The sequence below is a fragment of the Apodemus sylvaticus genome, chromosome 14, assembly GCF_947179515.1.
Source record: "Apodemus sylvaticus chromosome 14, mApoSyl1.1, whole genome shotgun sequence".
NCBI classification, from domain to species: domain Eukaryota; kingdom Metazoa; phylum Chordata; class Mammalia; order Rodentia; family Muridae; genus Apodemus; species Apodemus sylvaticus.
In genome coordinates this window covers 17,173,698-17,192,982 of record NC_067485.1, presented here as the reverse complement: position 1 = coordinate 17,192,982, position 19,285 = coordinate 17,173,698, and the positions used below count along the sequence as shown (strand labels likewise).

At 45.5% G+C, this 19,285-nt stretch overlaps 1 protein-coding gene and 1 non-coding gene across 3 annotated transcripts in view; both read left to right on the top strand.

The window, feature by feature from the left end:
- Iars1 (isoleucyl-tRNA synthetase 1) overlaps positions 1 to 19,285 on the top strand; it is a 46,086-nt gene that overhangs the window by 7,217 nt on the left and 19,584 nt on the right. For both annotated transcript variants that reach the window (XM_052156355.1, XM_052156354.1), the window contains exons 5-19: positions 832 to 914; positions 2,021 to 2,138; positions 3,324 to 3,471; positions 5,861 to 5,948; positions 6,454 to 6,514; positions 7,188 to 7,283; positions 8,477 to 8,599; positions 9,128 to 9,219; positions 10,174 to 10,272; positions 11,031 to 11,157; positions 12,468 to 12,541; positions 13,623 to 13,817; positions 15,632 to 15,718; positions 17,826 to 17,909; positions 18,688 to 18,832. In XM_052156355.1, the coding sequence (XP_052012315.1) occupies positions 832 to 914; positions 2,021 to 2,138; positions 3,324 to 3,471; positions 5,861 to 5,948; positions 6,454 to 6,514; positions 7,188 to 7,283; positions 8,477 to 8,599; positions 9,128 to 9,219; positions 10,174 to 10,272; positions 11,031 to 11,157; positions 12,468 to 12,541; positions 13,623 to 13,817; positions 15,632 to 15,718; positions 17,826 to 17,909; positions 18,688 to 18,832 (1,620 nt within the window). The remainder of the gene's footprint in view (positions 1 to 831; positions 915 to 2,020; positions 2,139 to 3,323; positions 3,472 to 5,860; positions 5,949 to 6,453; positions 6,515 to 7,187; positions 7,284 to 8,476; positions 8,600 to 9,127; positions 9,220 to 10,173; positions 10,273 to 11,030; positions 11,158 to 12,467; positions 12,542 to 13,622; positions 13,818 to 15,631; positions 15,719 to 17,825; positions 17,910 to 18,687; positions 18,833 to 19,285) is intronic.
- LOC127665358 (small nucleolar RNA SNORA24) lies at positions 17,096 to 17,233 on the top strand. The gene has a single exon (XR_007973400.1). It is a non-coding gene; the product is annotated as a small nucleolar RNA SNORA24 (small nucleolar RNA).

The window sequence follows — 19,285 nt, the reverse complement described above, 5'->3', positions numbered from 1 at the left end:
ACCATTTTCCAGCTGCTGACATCAGTAACACAAAGGTGGTTAATTAACTTGAACAAAGTACTGTCCACGCGGACCACCCACCGATCTTTTTGACTCTGCCATCTGTTCAGAATCAGCTGCTGCCTTTAGGGGCAAGTCCTCAGTTTCCTTTGATGTACTATGTTCGTTAGTTTAGCCTTTCTTTGTCTTTTGTGACCTTGTCACTTGGGGGAGCAGGGAGGGAGGATTACTAGAGATTGTGCGTGTGTGACCAATTATTCACTTCGTCAAGGTGCTGCCTGGCTGACTAGCTTTCCCTTGGTGAAGTGAGGGTTTCGCTTTGCAGTTCATAAGTATCCTATGGGAATACTATTTCTGTCATGCTTTTTCTTGTGATGCTTTCAGTCAGTAATTTTACAACTATTGGTATTCTTAGCTATAGTTATTTGTTGGATGTTTGCCAAGCAATAGTTACAAAACATTTTTATTAATTAATATTGCTGGGCATGGTGGGACATACCCATAATCTCAGTACTGGGAAGACAGAAGGAAGGATATCCTACATTTGAGACTAGCTTGGTTCATATAACAACTTTCAAACCAGAAGTACACTGTGAACCCCACCCACCTGCAACCGTAATGACTTAAGTAAACGTACTTCGAAATAACAATGTCTATGTATAAGAAATGAATACTAAGAAAACTTAATGTTAGGTGTCCTTTGAAACAATGTTTACTTGGACCATTGATTGATTGTTTTGATTTCCCAAAATAGTCACAAGTAGTAACAATAAAAGTGAAAAGTAGTTATGGTATTATTTCCTAATATTACTCTGTCATTCATGTTTTAAGTCTACTGTCACCAGACTCGGCCGATGGATCGACTTTGACAATGACTACAAAACACTATACCCACAGTTCATGGAATCAGTCTGGTAGGTTTATTTTAAATTGTAGCAATGATAAACATTCTCTTTCATTGGTCAGAGGAGAGGTGCGTGACTGAAGAAGTTTGTTTACAAGTCCATTATTTGTTATTGAGCAAATGTGCTATCTTCTAGCTTTTTCTAATGCCATGAAAATGATTTACAGCCTCCTTCCTCCTCGATTTGTTTCCCTGTAAAAATGACATTGTGGCAAGTAGGAGACCCTACTCAAAGGCCTTACTCACTGGGCAAAAGCTCTACCATTGAGCCCTGTGGGAGAGCATTTAATCCACTCATTACGGTAGTTGTTGGTAGTGGCCCATACATACAATCTAAGCAGGAATGGCCCTTGCATACAGTCCAAGTAGTAATGCCTGAAGATTATGAATTCAAGGCCTGCCTGGTCTATTGTCTTACAAAACAGAAAATGCCCTAGGGGTATTATAACTCCAGAGAAGGTTTTAACTAGAGAAAAGGCTGAATTGAGTAAGGATTTCAGCTATACTGCCTGTTATATATACATTTGCGAGAAGTAAGTAGTCAACACTGGAATTTGAGGTGATTGTATCCTTGTATTCCATATGTTCATTAAAACATTTTAGTAAGTGGGGGGTTGTACTTTTTAAATGGCTGCTCTAGAAGCTGCCTGATGCATCGTTTCAGTAATGTATCAAAAACCCGAAGAAAATCCCAAAATGCTAGTGATGTTGATAAAAAGTTGTTTTATCATAGCTTTTTAAGAATTTTAGTGTAAGATCTATATGCCCACAGTTACAGATTTATTCACTGATAATGTGCTGTGCAGAGTGCACTAGTGTTTGCTTTTCTTAATTGTTGTAAGTTTCTTTCCTCGGCAGCAGATGGTGGCCACACCCCAGACCCCCCGGGCTTGAACTCCAGCCTTGCCCATGCTAAGACAAGCCCTACTGCTAAGCACCACCCCAGCCCTCAGTAATAAACAGTTATCATCTACTGTTTATTCAGCCGTTAAGTGTTTCCTACCAACAAGCTCCCAAATGATGGATTTCCCCCACCTCCTCTCTGCCAGAAGAGAACTTTACACGTTGGCAGACTTTGGCTCTGTAGTTGTAAAGCTCCGACTCTTGCCTTGTCAGGTGGGTCTTCAAGCAGCTGTATGACAAAGGCCTCGTGTACAGAGGTGTGAAAGTCATGCCCTTCTCCACCGCCTGTGGCACTCCTCTCTCCAACTTTGAATCGAACCAGAATTACAAGGTGCGTGACGCCGAGCAGTGGCTGGCATAGCCTGTGGTGATTGTTGACCGATTATGATCGAGGTGACTGTTCCCAGTCATTCCCAACATGATTGGTGGTGCCCGTGCCTGTCCCTAAGGAGTATTGACGGTACAGCCACTCACTGCTTGGAGGCTGTGCTAGGTTACTGTGAGGGAACTTTCATGGACTCTGTATGATGGATTCTTTTTGTTTTGGCCATAGTCTCAAACATAGTTTTCCCCCCGGCTACTGTTCTTCAGGGATCCTGCCTATATCTTTTCTGGTACCTCTGGCATCCTTTGTTAAAGGTATTGGGAAGGAAATGTAATTGAGGTGCTAAGCTGTGCTACGATCTTTTTCCTGCCGGACAGGACTTGTGTCATTAGTACATCCGTTCTTTGTCATCTAGAGGATGAGGTAGAGCATCTCAGAACACGAACTGTCTCATGCCTTACATGTCCATACTCACCCTTCACTTTGGCTAGTTTGTGTGACTGTCATTTTTAAAGGGATGGTAACTCTTTGGAAGCCTTGTTCCTGCTCAGGTTTGGAAATAGTCACACTTCAGAAGCGATATCACAGTAGAAAATGTTTCTCCTGTTCCATCTGATCTTTCTGTTCCCTGTGAGAGGGGTGGTATGATTCCTTTTTTGTCTCCCAGTTGCCTTTGTTACTGGCTCATACATATTTAATAAAACATTTTAAGCACATAAAAATATATGCTATAATATGCAGAAATATTTTTTCCAAAAGAGTTTGTTATTTAACTCATCATATACTTACCATAGATTAGATTGCTGGGATAGTGTAGCTTCCATGCTTATTAGTTATGATCCTTGCTTGGCCTTTAATAGCTGTTACCATTCATGCTCCCAAGTCTTCTATTCAGGATTCCTTTTTTGTTGTTGGTTTTTGTTTGGGTTTTTTGTTTGTTTGGTTTTGGTTTTCAGGACAGGGTTTCTCTGTGTATTTCTGGCAGGTGTGGAACTCTCTCTGTAGACCATGCTGGCCTTGAATTCAGAGATCCACCTGCCTCAGCTGGGATTAAAGGTGTGCACCACCACCACTGCCTGGTGTTTGAGGTCATTTTTATCCTAAAATTTGTTTTAGTCCCCTTTCAGTTCAGTTTCCTATTATTCTGACCTTCAGGTTTGTGGAACACTGCTTTCCCTCAATGTCTTACAGGATGTTCAGGATCCTTCAGTATTTGTCACATTCCCTTTGGAGGAAGATGAAAATATATCCTTAGTTGCCTGGACAACCACTCCATGGACTCTACCCAGTAACCTTGCTCTATGTGTCAATCCAGAAGTACAGTACGTGAAGATCAAAGGTGGGTTAATGGTAACTTGTGATTAATACTGATAAAGTAATTTTATATAGATACACAAGCTTTTGATTTTATGTAGACAGAAAAGTTTTATATGAAAAATTTTACTAAAGACAAGCTATAAAAACAGGTACAGTGACTCATACCTGTACCCAACAAACTAGCAGGAACATTGAATTTGAACCTATACTAAGCAACACAGCAAGATCCTATCCCAAAACAAGACAGGGTGGGAAGATAACAAGAAAGGATAGAACAGAAAGGCAGCCTGAAAAGATGTTTCATTTCTTTGTTTGTTTGTTTTTTGTTTTTGTTTTTTTCAGAGACAGGGTTTCTCTGTATAGCCCTGGCTGTCCTGGAACTCACTCTGTAGACCAGGCTAGCTTCGAACTCAGAAATCCACCTGTCTCTGCCTCCCAAGTGCTGGGATTAAAGGCATGTGCCACCACCGCGTGGCATGATGTTTCCTTTCTGTTTGATAGTGACACAGATTTTTATAATTTCCAGTTTTAACGTAACTGACATATTTCACAGTAGAGAATGCTAATGTTCTAAGGTCCTTCCTTAGAGATTTATATGAACTATGATGGTTGGTATTTTATGAGCACATACACTTTCAGATTTGGAAAGACTGTAGGGAGGTAAAGAGAGGAGCACATTCGTGGAACAGCTGCTCTGGACGCAGGTGCGGCATGGCCTCCAGAGTTGAGCATAAGTGGCCAAGTAGTTGGCCTCAGTTGAAGAGGGATCTGAGTTTGGTGCCACATGCGCCTGGATGTTGGAGGCAGGAGAACAGTTTTCAGCCGGTCTTGCCTCCCTGAGACTTGTCTCCCAAAAGGAGAACAGGAAGAGGAGCTGAGAGCAGTGACTGCAGGTGCTCCTTCAGGTCCTGTGTCTGTGCCGACCCTGTTCGCAGTAGCCAAGGCGTGGAAGCTGCCTCGCAGGTGCACGGAGGGCGTTATCCGCCTTATAATGTGTGTGGGAGGCTTTTCTTCCTGAACCTTGGAGATGCCTGTTAGGAACAGCTGCTGTCCATATAGGTGCCTAGCTCTGGAGTCTGTAGCTGCTTTAAGGGAGGTCTGATGCCACTGGGACTTTCCTATGTAACCCGTGAGTCAGTCAGTGGCTCACTAGGAGGTTTCAGACAGATGCTGCAAATATAACTCTTGGTATACACACACACACACACACACACACACACCCCACTCATGTACTTAGACACTTTTGTCTTGTTCTTGTCATATTTTATATAAAATGTGGACTTGGCCTATAGCAATGTTTCTATGGCTTACTGCACCAGCGAAGGTAGTTTTTGAATAAATTACAAAGGTCCTTAAAAGTGATCCGTGGAAAAGGTGACATGCTCTGGTGGGTTATAGTAACACTTAGTAGTGGCAGTTTAAGTTTCCGTGTGCTTTTGTGGGGTGGTTTGTAGGTATCAAAGCTTTGATGCGCATGTATTTGCTCTAGGCTCCCAGAGATGAGAGCCTCCAGGAACATTTTACCGAGGGCACATAGATACACACATTTTCTCAGGGTGTGGTAGTAGTATTTTAAAAACAACTTAATTGCTCATCAATTGAATTGTTAGAAATGGTTTGTGGTATCTTGATTTAAAAAAAATTAGGGGCCAAGAATCTGGCTAAATGGAGAGAGGGAGAGGTCTTTATATTCTGCACAGGGTGATGGTCACAGGGTTGGTTATAAGTGCGCGTGCTGGAAGAACTTTGCTTGTTAAAAGATGAAGAGAAGCTAGTGCGTCTCTCTCTCTCTCTCTCTCTCTCTCTCTCTCTCTCTCTCTCTCTCTCTCTCTCTCTCTCACACACACACACACACACACACTCGTTACTGTGTGCACTGAGAGTCATCTGGATTACAACACCACAGTGACTTGAGCCTCTGAGGGAACGAGGGCACGAGGAGCTGCGCCCTTGTGAGCCACCTGAGTGGCAGGTGCTGCTTGTTAGTTTTGAGATGCTGTCTCGCTGTTCAGTGCTCGTTAGCCTGGAACTTAGCATGTAGACCAGGCTTGCCTGGAACTCCCACTGGAGAGATCCACTCCCAGGTGCTAGGATTAAAGGCATGTACCACCATGCCTGGCTTAATTTTAGAATTTTTAAAAAAACATTCACGCGCATTACCTTTAGAAAGAGAATTAATTGACTAAATGGACTTGGGTGTGCTCAACCATGGCCACACCCTGCTGTCTTTGGTGTCTCTGCATGTCTGAGTAGCAGTGCCGCCCAGCATTGTGGTGTCCTCTATGCGTTCAGGACACACAGTAAATACAGGTGACACAAGCTTCTTGGCACAAGAAATATGCCCGGTGTGTTGTCTTCATGGTCGACCAGTCTGAATGCCACCAGTGTCCTCTTTTTCTCCCTTCTCTTAGATGTCACCAGGGGAAAATTGTTCATTTTAATGGAAGCGAGATTATCGGCCCTCTATAAGCTAGAGAGCGACTATGAGATCCTTGAAAGGTGAGTGCTCATATTCCGATACACTGCTCGCGTAGTGTGGCTTTAGATTTAGAAGAGGCAAGTCTTTGTCATCCTAAAGCTGTATTGTTCAAATCGAGTTTTAGATACCAAATATGTTGTAAGTCACACGTTTCTGCATCTGTGACAATGGCAGCGAGCCTCAGAGGATGCTGACTTACTCTGACTACAGTTTCATTACTTTGGCTTTTGTGTGTGTGTGTGTGTGTGTGTGTACACAATGTGTGGGTGTGTGCACACATGTATGCATGGATAAACATCACGTGTCTTCCCCCAACTGGGCTTACCGTTTCTGTTCAAGCCTGCAAGCCCCACAGATCCCCGTGTTTCCTCTCCAGCTCCGGTTCCAGGCGCGCACCGTGATTCTGCTTTTTACGTGTTTCCGGGGTCCAGACCCAAAAGGTCATGCCTGAGCAGGAAGCATTCTGCTTACTGAACTCTCCCCGGCTTTCTTGCTTTGATTTACGGATTTATCTTCCTTTTCGAGGTTTCCTGGTGCCGCTCTCAAAGGGAAGAAGTACAAGCCCCTGTTTGACTACTTTATTAAGGTAAGGTAAGGTAAGGGGCCGTTTCACTGGGCTCGCTGCTTCCATTTCTTTGATAATTGGAGCGAGGTGATGAGTGGGACCCTCATGGTGTCCTCACTAATGTCCCTGAGCGTGTCTGAACACCACACTGTTTTAGTACCGAATGTTGCTCTCTTTGAATGAATTAGCATTCTATCACTGGCCGGCTTGCTGACCACACCTTCAGTGGCCTTTTTCTCCTCCATCTCTGCCTTTGCAGTAAGCTCCGCTCCTGTTGTCAATGCTCTTGGCCCTTTTCTCATTGTGTACTGAGTTCAGTTCACTTTCAGGTCTCCCACTCTCTCTCTTCAGTGTGGTGTGTGTGTGTGTGTGTGTGTTCGTGTGTTCACGTTCTTGTACACGAGGGTGTAAGTGTGTATGGGTGTGCACACATGTGGAGGCCAGAGGTAGACACCAGGTCTTCTCTGACTGCTCCCCACTTCAATCACCGAGGCAGGGACTTTTGCTGAACCTGCAGCTTGTCTGTTGAGCTAGCCTGCCTAGCCAAGCTTGTGCCACGGACTCCTGCCTCTACTTCTCTGCATCTGCCTTCCTAACTGGAATTACTTTGACTTTTCTATGTACATGTTTAACAGTTAGTCTCAGGCCTTTCCCCCTGGGTTTCTCCTGACCTTTTGCATCCTTTCTCTTCCAGTGTAAGGAGAGCGGGGCCTTCACCGTGCTCGTCGACCACTATGTGAGGGATGAAGAGGGCACGGGCGTTGTACACCAGGCTCCTTACTTTGGCGCTGTGAGTAGCATACTCTTGCAGAAGTATTCATGGGAAGCAAGCATCCGTGGCCACTTCCTGTGGTGCTGAGTCTTGGGTTCCCTTATGCGTCTCTTTCTTGCCAAGAGCTTTTTTTTTCTGGTTCATTGACTCCAAAGACGGCATAGAAAGCCTGCAGTCCACGTTGTTCTTGCTGATTTCTGGAAGCAGGTCACACCCTGAGCTGTTGTCAGTTCCAATACAGTTGTCTGCCTGTCTGGCAGCTTCAACTGCAAGGTCAGATGAGCCAATGTGGTAAAGTCCGCAGCATCCTTCATGCAAACATTATCCATATCAGTACTTCGAGCATTGATCAGTAGCATGTGGATCCACTTCTGAGGCCTCGTGGTGTAACCTAGGAAAGCCGTGCCGCCTGGAGCCTGTTTCCTCAGTGGCGGGAATGCTTAGCGTGAGCTCAGAACTGTGATCCTCATTGTTCCTGATAGGATGCCGTGCTGTATGTCCACCACGCTCTGCAGTCCCCTCACACTGACTTTCAGTGTTCAGATATGCATGTATTTCATTACAAATAAAATTGAACTGAATGGGGGGCTTTGGGCTTTAATTTTTGTTGTTGTTTTGGTGGCTTTGTTTGGTTTAGTTTGGGGTTATTAAGACATGTATCACTATAGTCTTTTTTTTTTTTTTTTTATATGTAAGTACATGTAGCTGTCTTCAGACACACCAGAAGAGGGCATCAGATCTCATTACAGATGGTTGTGAGCCACCATGTGGTTACTGAGAATTGAACTCAGGACCTCTGGAAGAACAGTCAGTGCTTTTGACTGCTGAACCATCTCTCTAGCCCCTTAGTGCAGTCTTTATTCTTGACTGTTCGTGGCTGCCCCAGAACTCAGATCCACCTGCCTCTGCTTCCTGAATGATGGGAGTAAAGATGCATGCGACTGCACCCCACTGTGGCGTAGCTTTAAAATGTCCATGTGTGGTATCTCTAACGGTTGCAATGACTGGGCTGCATAATATAACGGAGGTTCAGCTGTGAGGCCTAGATTCTATAGGGGGTCCTTAAGCCACCACAGTTAGAAATGTACTTATATGTACACAAGACAGTATTGAAAAATTATCTTACAAATCAATTTAAACTCAAGCTTTCCTTTTTCCTCACGCACACTTAGACACTTTTATCCCCTAACCCGTGTTCTTGTCTGTCTCAGGATGATCATCGCGTCTGTATGGACTTCAACATTATTCAGAAAGACTCACCCCCTGTTTGTCCTGTGGATGCTTCAGGCTGCTTCACAGAGGAAGTGACACATTTTGTGGGGCAGTATGTGAAGGTCTGTGCTTTGTGTGCATGGAAGGGTGTGGCCTGTCTTATTAGGCTTAGAATTACCATAGATGTTTTAAAATGTAAGCACCTAAAACAGGCAAGGACAGCTATTAGCCACCTTCCGAGGGTCTGACATGCTTAGATGACAGAGCATGCTATAGTTTCACGAGTAGGAGTTGGGAGTGGTACTCCAGTCTGTCCTGGCGCGTCCTTCTGATGCTCGGGTGATTGTTGGTGTTTGAAAACTTCAGTGCATGAGAAGTTGCAGATGATTGTTCAGATTGCCTAAGTAGGTAAAACAGCAGAGTAGTTTTCTGGGTTTTGTGTTTAAGTAATGTTGTGTTGACGATGAAGCTCAGGGGCTTGTGCATTCTGGGCGAGTTTCTCTCTTGGCTGTACCCCCTGCTGCAGAACAGAGATTTTCAAAAGACACCAATTATTGGTGCCTTTTATCCATTATAAAGTATCAGATTTTAGTAAGATATTTATATTAAGAATGCCACAGTGTTTTAATGCCTGACTAATTTTTTAACAGGATGCTGACAAAAATATTATTAGGATGCTGAAGGAGCAGGGCCGCCTGCTCGTAGCGAGCACCTTCACTCATAGCTACCCTTTCTGCTGGAGGTGAGGATGCTGAGTGCAGGGGAGGTGAGGATGCTAGTGCCAGGAGGCAAGGGTGCTGAGTGCCGTGGGGGGGGGGGGTGAGGGTGCTGAGTGCCGGGGAGGTGAGGGTGCTGAGTGCCGTGGGGGGGAGCGGAGGTGAGGGTGCTAAGTACCATGGAGGGGTGGCTCTGCCTTGCTGGGCAACAACCAAGTCTTATGTGCATATTCATGAAACGTACTCTTCAGTGTCCTGAGATTTGCCTCACATTTTCTCTATGTGACCCTGTTCTATCATCAGAACCATTCTCTTTTATTTTTTGTTTGTTTGTTTGTTTGTTTGTTTATTTGATTGGTTGGTTGGTTGGTTTTGGTTTTGTTTGTTCATTTGGTTTTGGAGACAAAGTTTCTCTGTGTAGCCCTGGCTAGCTTCAGAACCATTAAAGAAAATCTCTGTGTGTGTGTGTGTGTGTGTGTTTGTGTGTGCGCGCACGGGTGCACGAAGGCACCAATTCTGGGTCCTATGCCAGAGCAGCAGGCATTCTCCGACTGCTGAGTCATCTCTTCAGGCCCTAGTTTTGTTTATCTTTCTTCCTTTCTCTTCGGTTTCACTTGAAAGGTGACAGGTGACTCAGACATCTGCGTGTTTAGTTGTTCATCGATTTGCTTTGTGTGTGAGGACACCTGTGCGTGTGCTTGCATGCGTTGGCATGTGTGTGGAGGTCAGCGTAAAGCGTGGCGATTGCTTCTTTCCTTCACCAAGTTGGTCCCAGGGCTGGAACCCAGGTCATCAGGCGACAGCAAGCACTGTTACCTTCTGAGGCATCTGCTGGTCTGGACATTTGTAATCTAAAATAAAAGTTACTGTCAGCAGAAGGCTGACTAGGTGAGGTGATGCTGGTTAGAAATTAAAGTCAGTCTTGCCCTTGGTACCTGTATACCTCTGTCTGACCAGTGGGATCTGTGTTCTGGTCCCAGGTCAGATACGCCCCTCATTTACAAGTCAGTGCCCAGCTGGTTTGTGCGGGTGGAGCACATGGTGGAGCAGCTCCTGAAGAACAATGACCTGTGTTACTGGTGAGTGCGCCCCTTCCTCCTGTCCTCACAGGTGCCGAGTGGTATAGTTCAAGTACTAACCGACTCGGATTGTTCATTATATTTGTAATTTGTATAGGAAAACACAGTCGTATACAGCTAAAGTAATACCTGCTTAGATAGAAGATGTAAGAACTCACTTTTCTTTGTAAAGCCCACTAGAGATAAGCAAGTGTTACTTGTGCATGACTTACGGGATGAATGGACTATGTCTAAGCCATACATTGCATTTACATACACTTAATCCTGGAACTCATGAAGCAGAGGCAGACAGACCTCTGAGTTCCAGGCCAGCGTGTTCTACGTAGTAGTGAGTTCCAGGACAGCACACAGTGAGGCCCTGTTACAAAAACAAATGAACAAACAAACAATCTTGCTATACTGCTGTTAACTTTACTGTGATGAAGACTAGCTTGTGTCTGCCAAAGCAGTTTATTTATAACCAGTTTGGGTGCTCGCGTCCCCGGTGTGTGGATATCATCTGCCCTTGGTGTTACAGAAAAGCCCAGGCACAGAACCGTTGTCCTCTGCAGCTGTTCTTCACTGCAACGGCCAGCCTACCTCATGAATAATCAAATAGGCAAAAACTATGTGCTCTGCCCTCTTTTCAAAGGATGTGCTAGCTATGAGCCTGTAGTGTTTCTACACAGTGTCATACAAAGGCCTGTGTCAGCCTGGTTTATAATTTTTACCTCGTTTAGTGCTCCTGCATGACTGTTGATGTCATCTCTCTGTGACAGGGTCCCAGAGTTTGTACGAGAAAAACGGTTTGGAAATTGGCTGAAGGAAGCACGTGACTGGGCAGTTTCCAGAAACAGATACTGGGGCACCCCCATCCCGCTGTGGGTCAGTGAAGACTTTGAGGAGGTGAGACTGGGCCATCTGGCCTTGTGTTGACTGCCGCTGAAGTTCTTTTTCATGTTGTGTGACTATGGTGTTAAAAAGTGTGGACTCCTACTGTCGTAGTTCTTTTCTAGAATGATTACGTAAGACAGTCTGTTTAGGATTTTACTTTTTATTTAAGTGCAGATTTAAATTTTCATTTTATAAAATGAACAAAAAAATAGTACAACTTTCTTTTTCAATGAAATCAACACATTAGATAGTGGGTGGATATTTCCCCATCCCATGCCACGACATTAAGTTACAGAACTAAGTTCAAGTTCAGCTGACCCCTGGTGTGGTGATGCACATCTTTAATCTTAGCACTCAGGAGGCAGAGGCAGGTGAATCTGCCAGTTTGTAGTCAGCCTGAACTCCACAGAAAGTTCTAGGCCAGCCAGAGGGAAATACTGCGACTCTATCTAAAAAGAAAAAGAAAGAAAGTTAAAGTGACCTTATGAGTACTCAAAGCAGAAACTGGTAAAGAAAAAACATCCCAAGTATTGCATACCTTAACTTCAGAAACCGTGTTTGGTTTATGTGAGTCTAGTACGTCCGCTTGGTTAGGCAAACACAAGGCAGAGCCAGCAACAATGCCCAGGGTATAGTGGATTCCATACAAGGAATGTGAGAGGCGAGGTGAACTTACTGAGTCAGAAACCTTTTCAGGATTGAAGGGAAGGAGCAGAGAAAGGCCCTGGGTACCCAAGAGGCAGAGGCCTTTCCCTATGTGAAAGCAGGAAGCCTCTCCTGCTGATCTGACCCCTCTGTCAGGAGGTCTTCGTTCCCTGGTCCACCTATCTCCACCCTAGCTCTTTACCTGAACATGACCTAACTCCTTGTGAATTAGGCTACTTTTATTTTTATTACACCCTCAGCACAATAATTTAGTTCTAGCCTTTGATTGGAAAGATGGCAGATAAAAGAGCAAGATCCAGGCACAAGGAAGAACGTAAAATGCCGTTGGCTAACAGTCTAAGACATTTTATGTATTTAGGCAGAGACTGATTTTGGTAACTCCCCAGGAGTGCCTGTTGAGGTGATGGCTATGGGTTTGGGGGCCTGGGCTGCAGAAGAGGGTCAAGGGAGCAAAGTCAGCCCCGGCCTCTTCGGAGTCAAAGTCTTGCCTGAGAGATGAGCCCCGTCAGCAATCACTGCCCTGCTGCTCAGAGCGCTGCATCAACGCGCTTATAAAGATAATCCAGTTTCTACAACTGAGCAGCAGGCTGCCTCAGTGACCTCAGCGCAGTCTCCTTGGCTCTGAGGAGTTCCTGTGGTCTTCCTTTTTTTGACAGGTAGTGTGCGTTGGATCAGTGGCAGAGCTTGAAGAATTGTCGGGAACAAAAATCTCAGATCTCCACAGAGAGAGGTCAGTTCCCCAACACCTGACTCCCTGCCATGCTGTCCTGGGAAGGGCGTCTCCTGGGAGTTCTAGCTCTGGGGTTTATGAGCCAGGGTGGTTTGTGGCGATGCACCCTCCCTCCTTGATTGACATGTCACATAACTTTCTTTGGTACATGACCTTTCAGATTGAGGGCCCCTGGTGGTCTCAGCCTTTGGGGACAACTGTCCATTTTTGAGACAGGGTATCACAGTATAGTAGCTCTTGCTGTCGTAGAAGTCACTTCGTAGGCCATGCTGAACTTAATCTCAGAGATCCACCTGCCTCTGCCTCCTGCCCCAGGACTAGGATGAAAGGTGTCCGCCACCCCTCCAGGCCACCGTTTACTTTCTTTTATTTTTTGTATATGCACTTTTCCACTAGTGTGTGCTCTCAGAAGTGCATCGTTAGACAAATCCATTCTGGAGTGAGCTTGTACAAACCTAGATGCTAGAGATAGGTTCATCACAGTTCTTACAGTCAGGATGCTCAGATGTAAATGTAAATGGGTGTTGGTAGCATTACATTGCAAACAGTTTTACAGTAAGAGCGAGTATCTCCACCCCCGTCCCTGGTACTTAAAGACAAAGCCAAGCATGACTGCTGAAATCAACACTCAGGAGGCAGTGCAGAGGTCAGCCATTCACAGCTGCATAGCAAGTTCAAGACCAGCCTGGGCTATGAGGTCCTGCCTCAGAACTAGAAAAAAAGAGCATGGTAAATACATACACTGGTTGCACAGTTATTTATGGGTTAGCGTTAACCCCTGTGAGTCGGGTGTACTCGCATGCGCTGTGCCTCTTCTTGCTGCACAGTCCTGTCTGCATCCTGTCATCAGGAGCATATAAATAAAGGGTTATGTCGCATTATGTCAACGTTACCCCCATTGAGGTCACTATTCAAAAAAAACTTCAGCTCCCTTAAAACCTTATAGGACCACCACTGTGCGTATAGTCCCTCACTCACCAAAGAACTGTAGCACGACACATAAACATGGTCTTGTCAGATCAGCATGTAAACTGTTAAGTTCTTCACAATGAACAGAGGCGGCACCTTTTCTGTTTGTCAGCATCGACCACCTGACCATCCCGTCCCGCTGTGGGAAAGCACCGTTGCGGCGCGTCTCTGAGGTGTTTGACTGCTGGTTCGAGAGTGGAAGTATGCCCTATGCCCAGGTCCATTATCCGTTTGAGAGCAAGCGTGAGTTTGAGGATTCCTTTCCCGCAGACTTCATAGCTGAAGGCATCGATCAAACCAGAGGATGGTATGTCATTCACGGATGTGTGCTCCGTCTTCCTTCGGGTGTTTCTGTTGATTTTGCTTTACCAAACAGGAGTTCATGAAATGCCCACATGCCTCTGCCTGGTGCTGACAGAGAGAGGATACTGTTCTGCCCTCTGCCCTTCCCATCCAGCATGGACACACCACCATGTCTTTCCAGTAGGAATCTGCTACCACAAAGCTATACAATTATAGTCTCTATTATTTCACACAGTGGAATATATCTCTATGCTAAATTAAAACAAAACTCTTCATATGTATTCTTAGTCTATTTATTAAAATCATTTACTCGGACATTAAGTGATCTTTACAGTGACAGGAGGTCAGGTGCTAGAAATTCGAAGGTAATTGGGAATGTGTTCAAAATTTAAGTCTAGCCTTTATGTGTTCACATTCAAAAAAAAACAAACCACCCCAGGTTTGCAGAGAGATTTTGGTATTAGTTTCATGTAGCCTGTGCCCTGTCATGCACACTAGGAAAAGGTCACTCACCTTATGGCCTGACACTCAGTTATTGCATTCATTGCTGATGGAGCCCAGGGTTGACCTTGAAGAACGGCTCACTGCTGCGGTCCTCTGCTCTTCCCAATTGACTCTATTAGAGGGCCCTCCAGGAACACATTTCTCAGGGTTTTGTTGTTGTTTAATGGTTTTTTTTCTTTTTTATTCGATATATTTTTTATTTACATTTCAAATAATGTTTTTTTAAATGCATGTATATGTATGTGCACACTCGTGGTTTTGTGCATCTAAGCCAGTGCCAAGGCCAGAAGAGTGTCTGATTTCTGGAAGTAGAATTACAGGCTGCTGTGAGCCGTGCAATGTGGGTGCTGGGAATTGAACTCTGGTCTCTGAAAGAGCAGGATGTGTTAACTACTCATCTCCCCTCTCCAGCTCCCACAAATCCCTGTGTTCTAAGGAAGGCAAGCTTACTCCCTAAGTGGGGAAGTGAAGTTCGGCTGTTAGCAAACTCCACTGTCTGCTTCTGGTTCCCTTTCGTTGCCTGAGCTGCCTCCAGGGCACTGGGCCATGTCCTGTGAAACAGAAGAGGGTGTTGGACAGACATTTGTATCAGGGTATTTGGTCTGGGCTCTGATCTTCTTCTGTTTGCCCTCCTTGATGTTCTTGAAGTACAGGAGCAGGTCAGGATGTCTCAAGAACATCACCTCTGTTCAGAAAGCGAGTCCATGGAGTAAGGTGACAGGCTGTGGGCACTGCCCACGAGAGACTTCTGACCCTGCAGAATGGAAGCTTTTCCTGCTTCTGCAGTCTTGAGTGCTTTTTGTGTTTTGTTATCCCGTGTTCTGTCCCACAGGATCTCACAGGAAACATGACACCTCTCTGGGGCAGCTCTGGAAGTCCTGGGCATGTACACCTTATATGTTGCCTACGGCTCCTCACTGAAAGCTTTTTGTTTTAAGAAAATTTTGTTTTGCCAACTCTTAACTTTGAGTGATCTGTTATGAGCATGGCAAATCTGTATCTATCACTTTACATGGTTATCAAGATGTCTAATACAGAGTGGGCCCGGTATCCCAGTATGGAAACGCACTTACCACCAAGTCAGACAACCTGTGTTGAAGCTACAGGGCCCACATGGTGGAAGGAGAGACACAACGCTCACATGTTGTCCTCTGACCTCCACGTGTGCTGTGAGAAAAAGAAAATATTTAAGAAGTATAATGAATCAAAGCTAAAAGTACAGTCTGGTGAATAAATATACATTTTCCTGTACTTAGATTTCTTTTCTACCTTTAATGACTTATTCTGGCTTTTATGTTTTTGTTTTTCCCCCAGGTTTTACACCCTGCTAGTGCTAGCCACAGCCCTCTTTGGACAGCCGCCTTTCAAGAATGTGATTGTGAATGGCCTCATCTTGGCAAGGCAGGTACACCCACCCCTCTGTAGTGATAAGTTTATGCTCCTGCGCCCTTTATTCTGCCCTTGAAAGTTGTCTTCAGAACAACCATGTTCTGACTGGCTTTCGCCATATTTCCTCTGTGAAGAGAGGAACTTCGCACAGCCAACCTTCATCTCCACTACCCCTACCCTTCTAATCTCACTTTTTGAGACAGGGTGTCAGGTTTTCACTTTTGAGACAGGGTGTCAACCATGTAGCCCCGGCTGCCTCAGAACTTAATCTTGTAGACTAAGCCAGTCTAGAGCTCACAGAAAACGTCACCTGTTTCCCAGCTCTGCATACCTGTCTCAAACTTCTTACATTTTCTTTAGTTTAGCTTTGTTTTGTTTTCCTGGGGCAGAGCAGCCTCAAATTCACCTCCCTCCCTCCAGTCTGAGCCTCCCGAGTGCTGAGGTGTGCGCTGATTTCCTGCTCTGCCCGTGCCCCTGTGTGGGGTCATCTGCCAATGCAGAGGGACAACCCTTGTGAGGCAAGAAGGAAGCCTGGCTCAACACTGCAAACGTCTAGGGTCTGACAGCAGGCGGTTTGTTTTAGATATATTTAAAGTACAACTTTGGAAGAACGTTTTCTGGTACCTTGAAAGCATAAAGCATGGATGCTTGGAAATGGTTTTGTAGAGTACATGTGACCTCTACCTGGAAGAGGGGTTTTATACTTACAGGCCTAGGATCTGGTATTTATTGCCAGGTCATACAGACCTCTCCTCTAAGGGTAGGGTCTCTTTTGAGAAGCAGATAAAGATAAAGGTTTAGGAAGAAGAGTCTAGGATCAACATAATAGTCTGGGGAATTCAGGTGTGTTCTGGCCCTACCCACACTTACACTGCACAGATCTGCAGGCTAGTAGCTGCATTTATTCCTAGCCTGGGTGGGAAAGGGCTGTACAGTACATTTTCCCTTGTAGACTTGAGCTGTGTACTTATCTTTCCTGGTTTCCCTAGCGCTTATCTGTCTCCTGAGACCTTGAAGTACCTGAGAGGGTGCAGGCAGTTGTGCCCCTTACACTCCTGTTTCTGATACTCTTGTCCTGTCCGTCTCTGCATGGCTCCATGTGTCTTAAGTAGGAAGAGTCCACTGTGGGCCAGGCCTCCTGGAGACAGAGCAAGGCACACACCAGACAGTGTTAGCAGTAGCACAGAGCTTCTAGAGACGTCACTAGCAACAGTTAAGGTGACTATAAGATTTCAGAGATCTTGTGACTTACAGGAGCAGAGGCACAGGACCACACCAGACTCCTCCCAGTGGCTTTGTCTCCTATGGAGAATTATTTCTTAGTTGTATTAGTGTGTTAGATTTTCTTAGCTGCATTAACTATTGAGTCAGTAAAAATAAACAGTAATTCTCCCTGTGTTCTTGGCACCTCTCTCTTGTGGCCATCTTCTTCCCTTTCTGCCTAGCTACAGAAGAGTGTGTTCTTGTTTTTGACAAAATTGTCATTGTGTAGTTGCTACCAGCTTCTGATTTGCACGGGTAACAGTTTTTACTGTTGTGCGCTGCGATGCCAAGCTACTACGCATGTGTCTTAAGGTCTCTGTCATTGTGATAAAAACACCATGACTGAAAACAGCTTGAGGGAAGACTTTATTTCATCTTGTAACTCTCAGGTCATCCTCCATGGTCACAGTCTGTGAGGGGAGTCATGGCAGAAACTGTTCCAGCCTACCTTGGAGCTCCCCTAAAGACAGAGCTGCACCCTGGTATTAAAAGACTTTACATGGTTTAGTGGGCGTCAGCCCTTTTCCTGCAAGCCCGGCAGCTTGACTGGCTTGTATCCCTGGAACCCACATAAAGACGGAAGGAGAGAGCTGACCCCCAAAAGCTGTCTGACCTCTGCTTGAGAACTGTCAGACACACATATGCACACACCCCAAGCACATGTACATACACAGTCACAAAAATAACTTGAATAGAAAAGGCCTGGCATATAGAAACCACCCTGCCATTGTGACTTTCACTGGCATATATCTGACCCCCCCTTCATTAGCATTTGCGTGTCTGTTGCAGTCTGCATCCATCTATAAGATCAGCTATATTTACTCACTTACTTGGTATCTACTTTTTGTTTCACAAGCGATGGCCAAAAGATGAGCAAACGGAAAAAGAACTACCCAGATCCAGTTTCCATCATCAATAAGTACGGTGCCGACGCCCTCAGGTATGAAGCAACCCTTTGCCATTTGTGTCTCCTGTAATCTTCCTTAGAGGGCCGTGTCCTCATGCTCTAACTGCTGGGTCTCTGCATGGGGAGTTAGACTTTTGAAGTTGGTGATTTTCAAGTCTAGAAGTCTTTGAGGACTAGAAACTGGTGCGTATTGTCTCTTCCTCAGCTCCTTTCTAGGTTCCTTGTCTCGTTGGTATTAGGATGATAGGATATTCCTTTCTCTCTCTGTCTCTCTCTCTCTCTCTCTCTCTCTCTCTCTCTCACACACACACACACACACACACACACACACACACACACGCACACCAGAACAAATAAATGAATACATGATGTTGTAGAGAACTTTAGCCACAGCCTGAAGCAGCCTTTCTCCTGAAATCTGTCCTGCGAGGTCGCAAAGGCCTAGGGAGCTCGTTTAGCGGCTCCACATCAGAGGTGAAGCCCACGCCTAGGCCCACGCTTCGCACCTTCACACAGTTCCCTGTGCCCGGAAGCAGAGAGAGGCTGGCCCTCCACTCATTCATCTGTCTCTTTGGGCTGGGCCATTCTCCACAGTGAGCGTCGTTCTCTGGAGTATAGCAGATCTCCTCATGAACCCGTGTCCTGTGTGCACCTGGGGTGGGGGTGCCAGTGTTTCAGCGCTGTTCCTCTGCAGGGGAAAGCAGAGTTTGACCTGACCTCCTTCATCTTTAGTAAGAGGAGCTGGAAGGTTTGCCTTCTCAAAGGAGTAGTATTTGCTTTACCGCTTGTGTAAATTTTCTGCTTCTACCAGGTTATATCTGATCAATTCCCCTGTGGTAAGAGCAGAGAACCTGCGCTTCAAGGAGGAAGGTGTGCGGGATGTCCTCAAGGATGTGCTGCTCCCGTGGTACAACGCCTACCGCTTCTTCATCCAGAACGTCTTTAGGCTCCACAAGGTATGGACCACATTGGCCTGTGTCTGCTGAGCTGTGAGGTGGGCCTGTGTGGGACCTAGAGGCCACTTTCTTGTGCTGTCTGCTGTTGTTGGATAACCCAGAGGCACGAGGAAGCCTTATATACGTGATGCAGGTGTCTGGTTGTCTAGTACGTGCCTCCTCTGTGTAAAGTGGGGCATTACAGTTTGGTCAGCCAGTTCTTTGTCTCAGAGATTCCATGTTGAGTGTAGTTCTTCTCACTTTAAGGAACTGGTAAGGTGTGGAAATGCACAGTATGAGAGTCAGCTACTGACAGTTTTTACCTGATGAAGGGCTGGGACAGACCCTGTGGCTTGAGTATGGTCAGGGAAGACTTGCATGAGGAAACATTGGGCTGAGAATAGAGGGGGGCAGCAGCTCTGAATGAGTTGCTAGGATTAAGAATAGCAGTTGGGGTGTATGTGAACCTGTGCC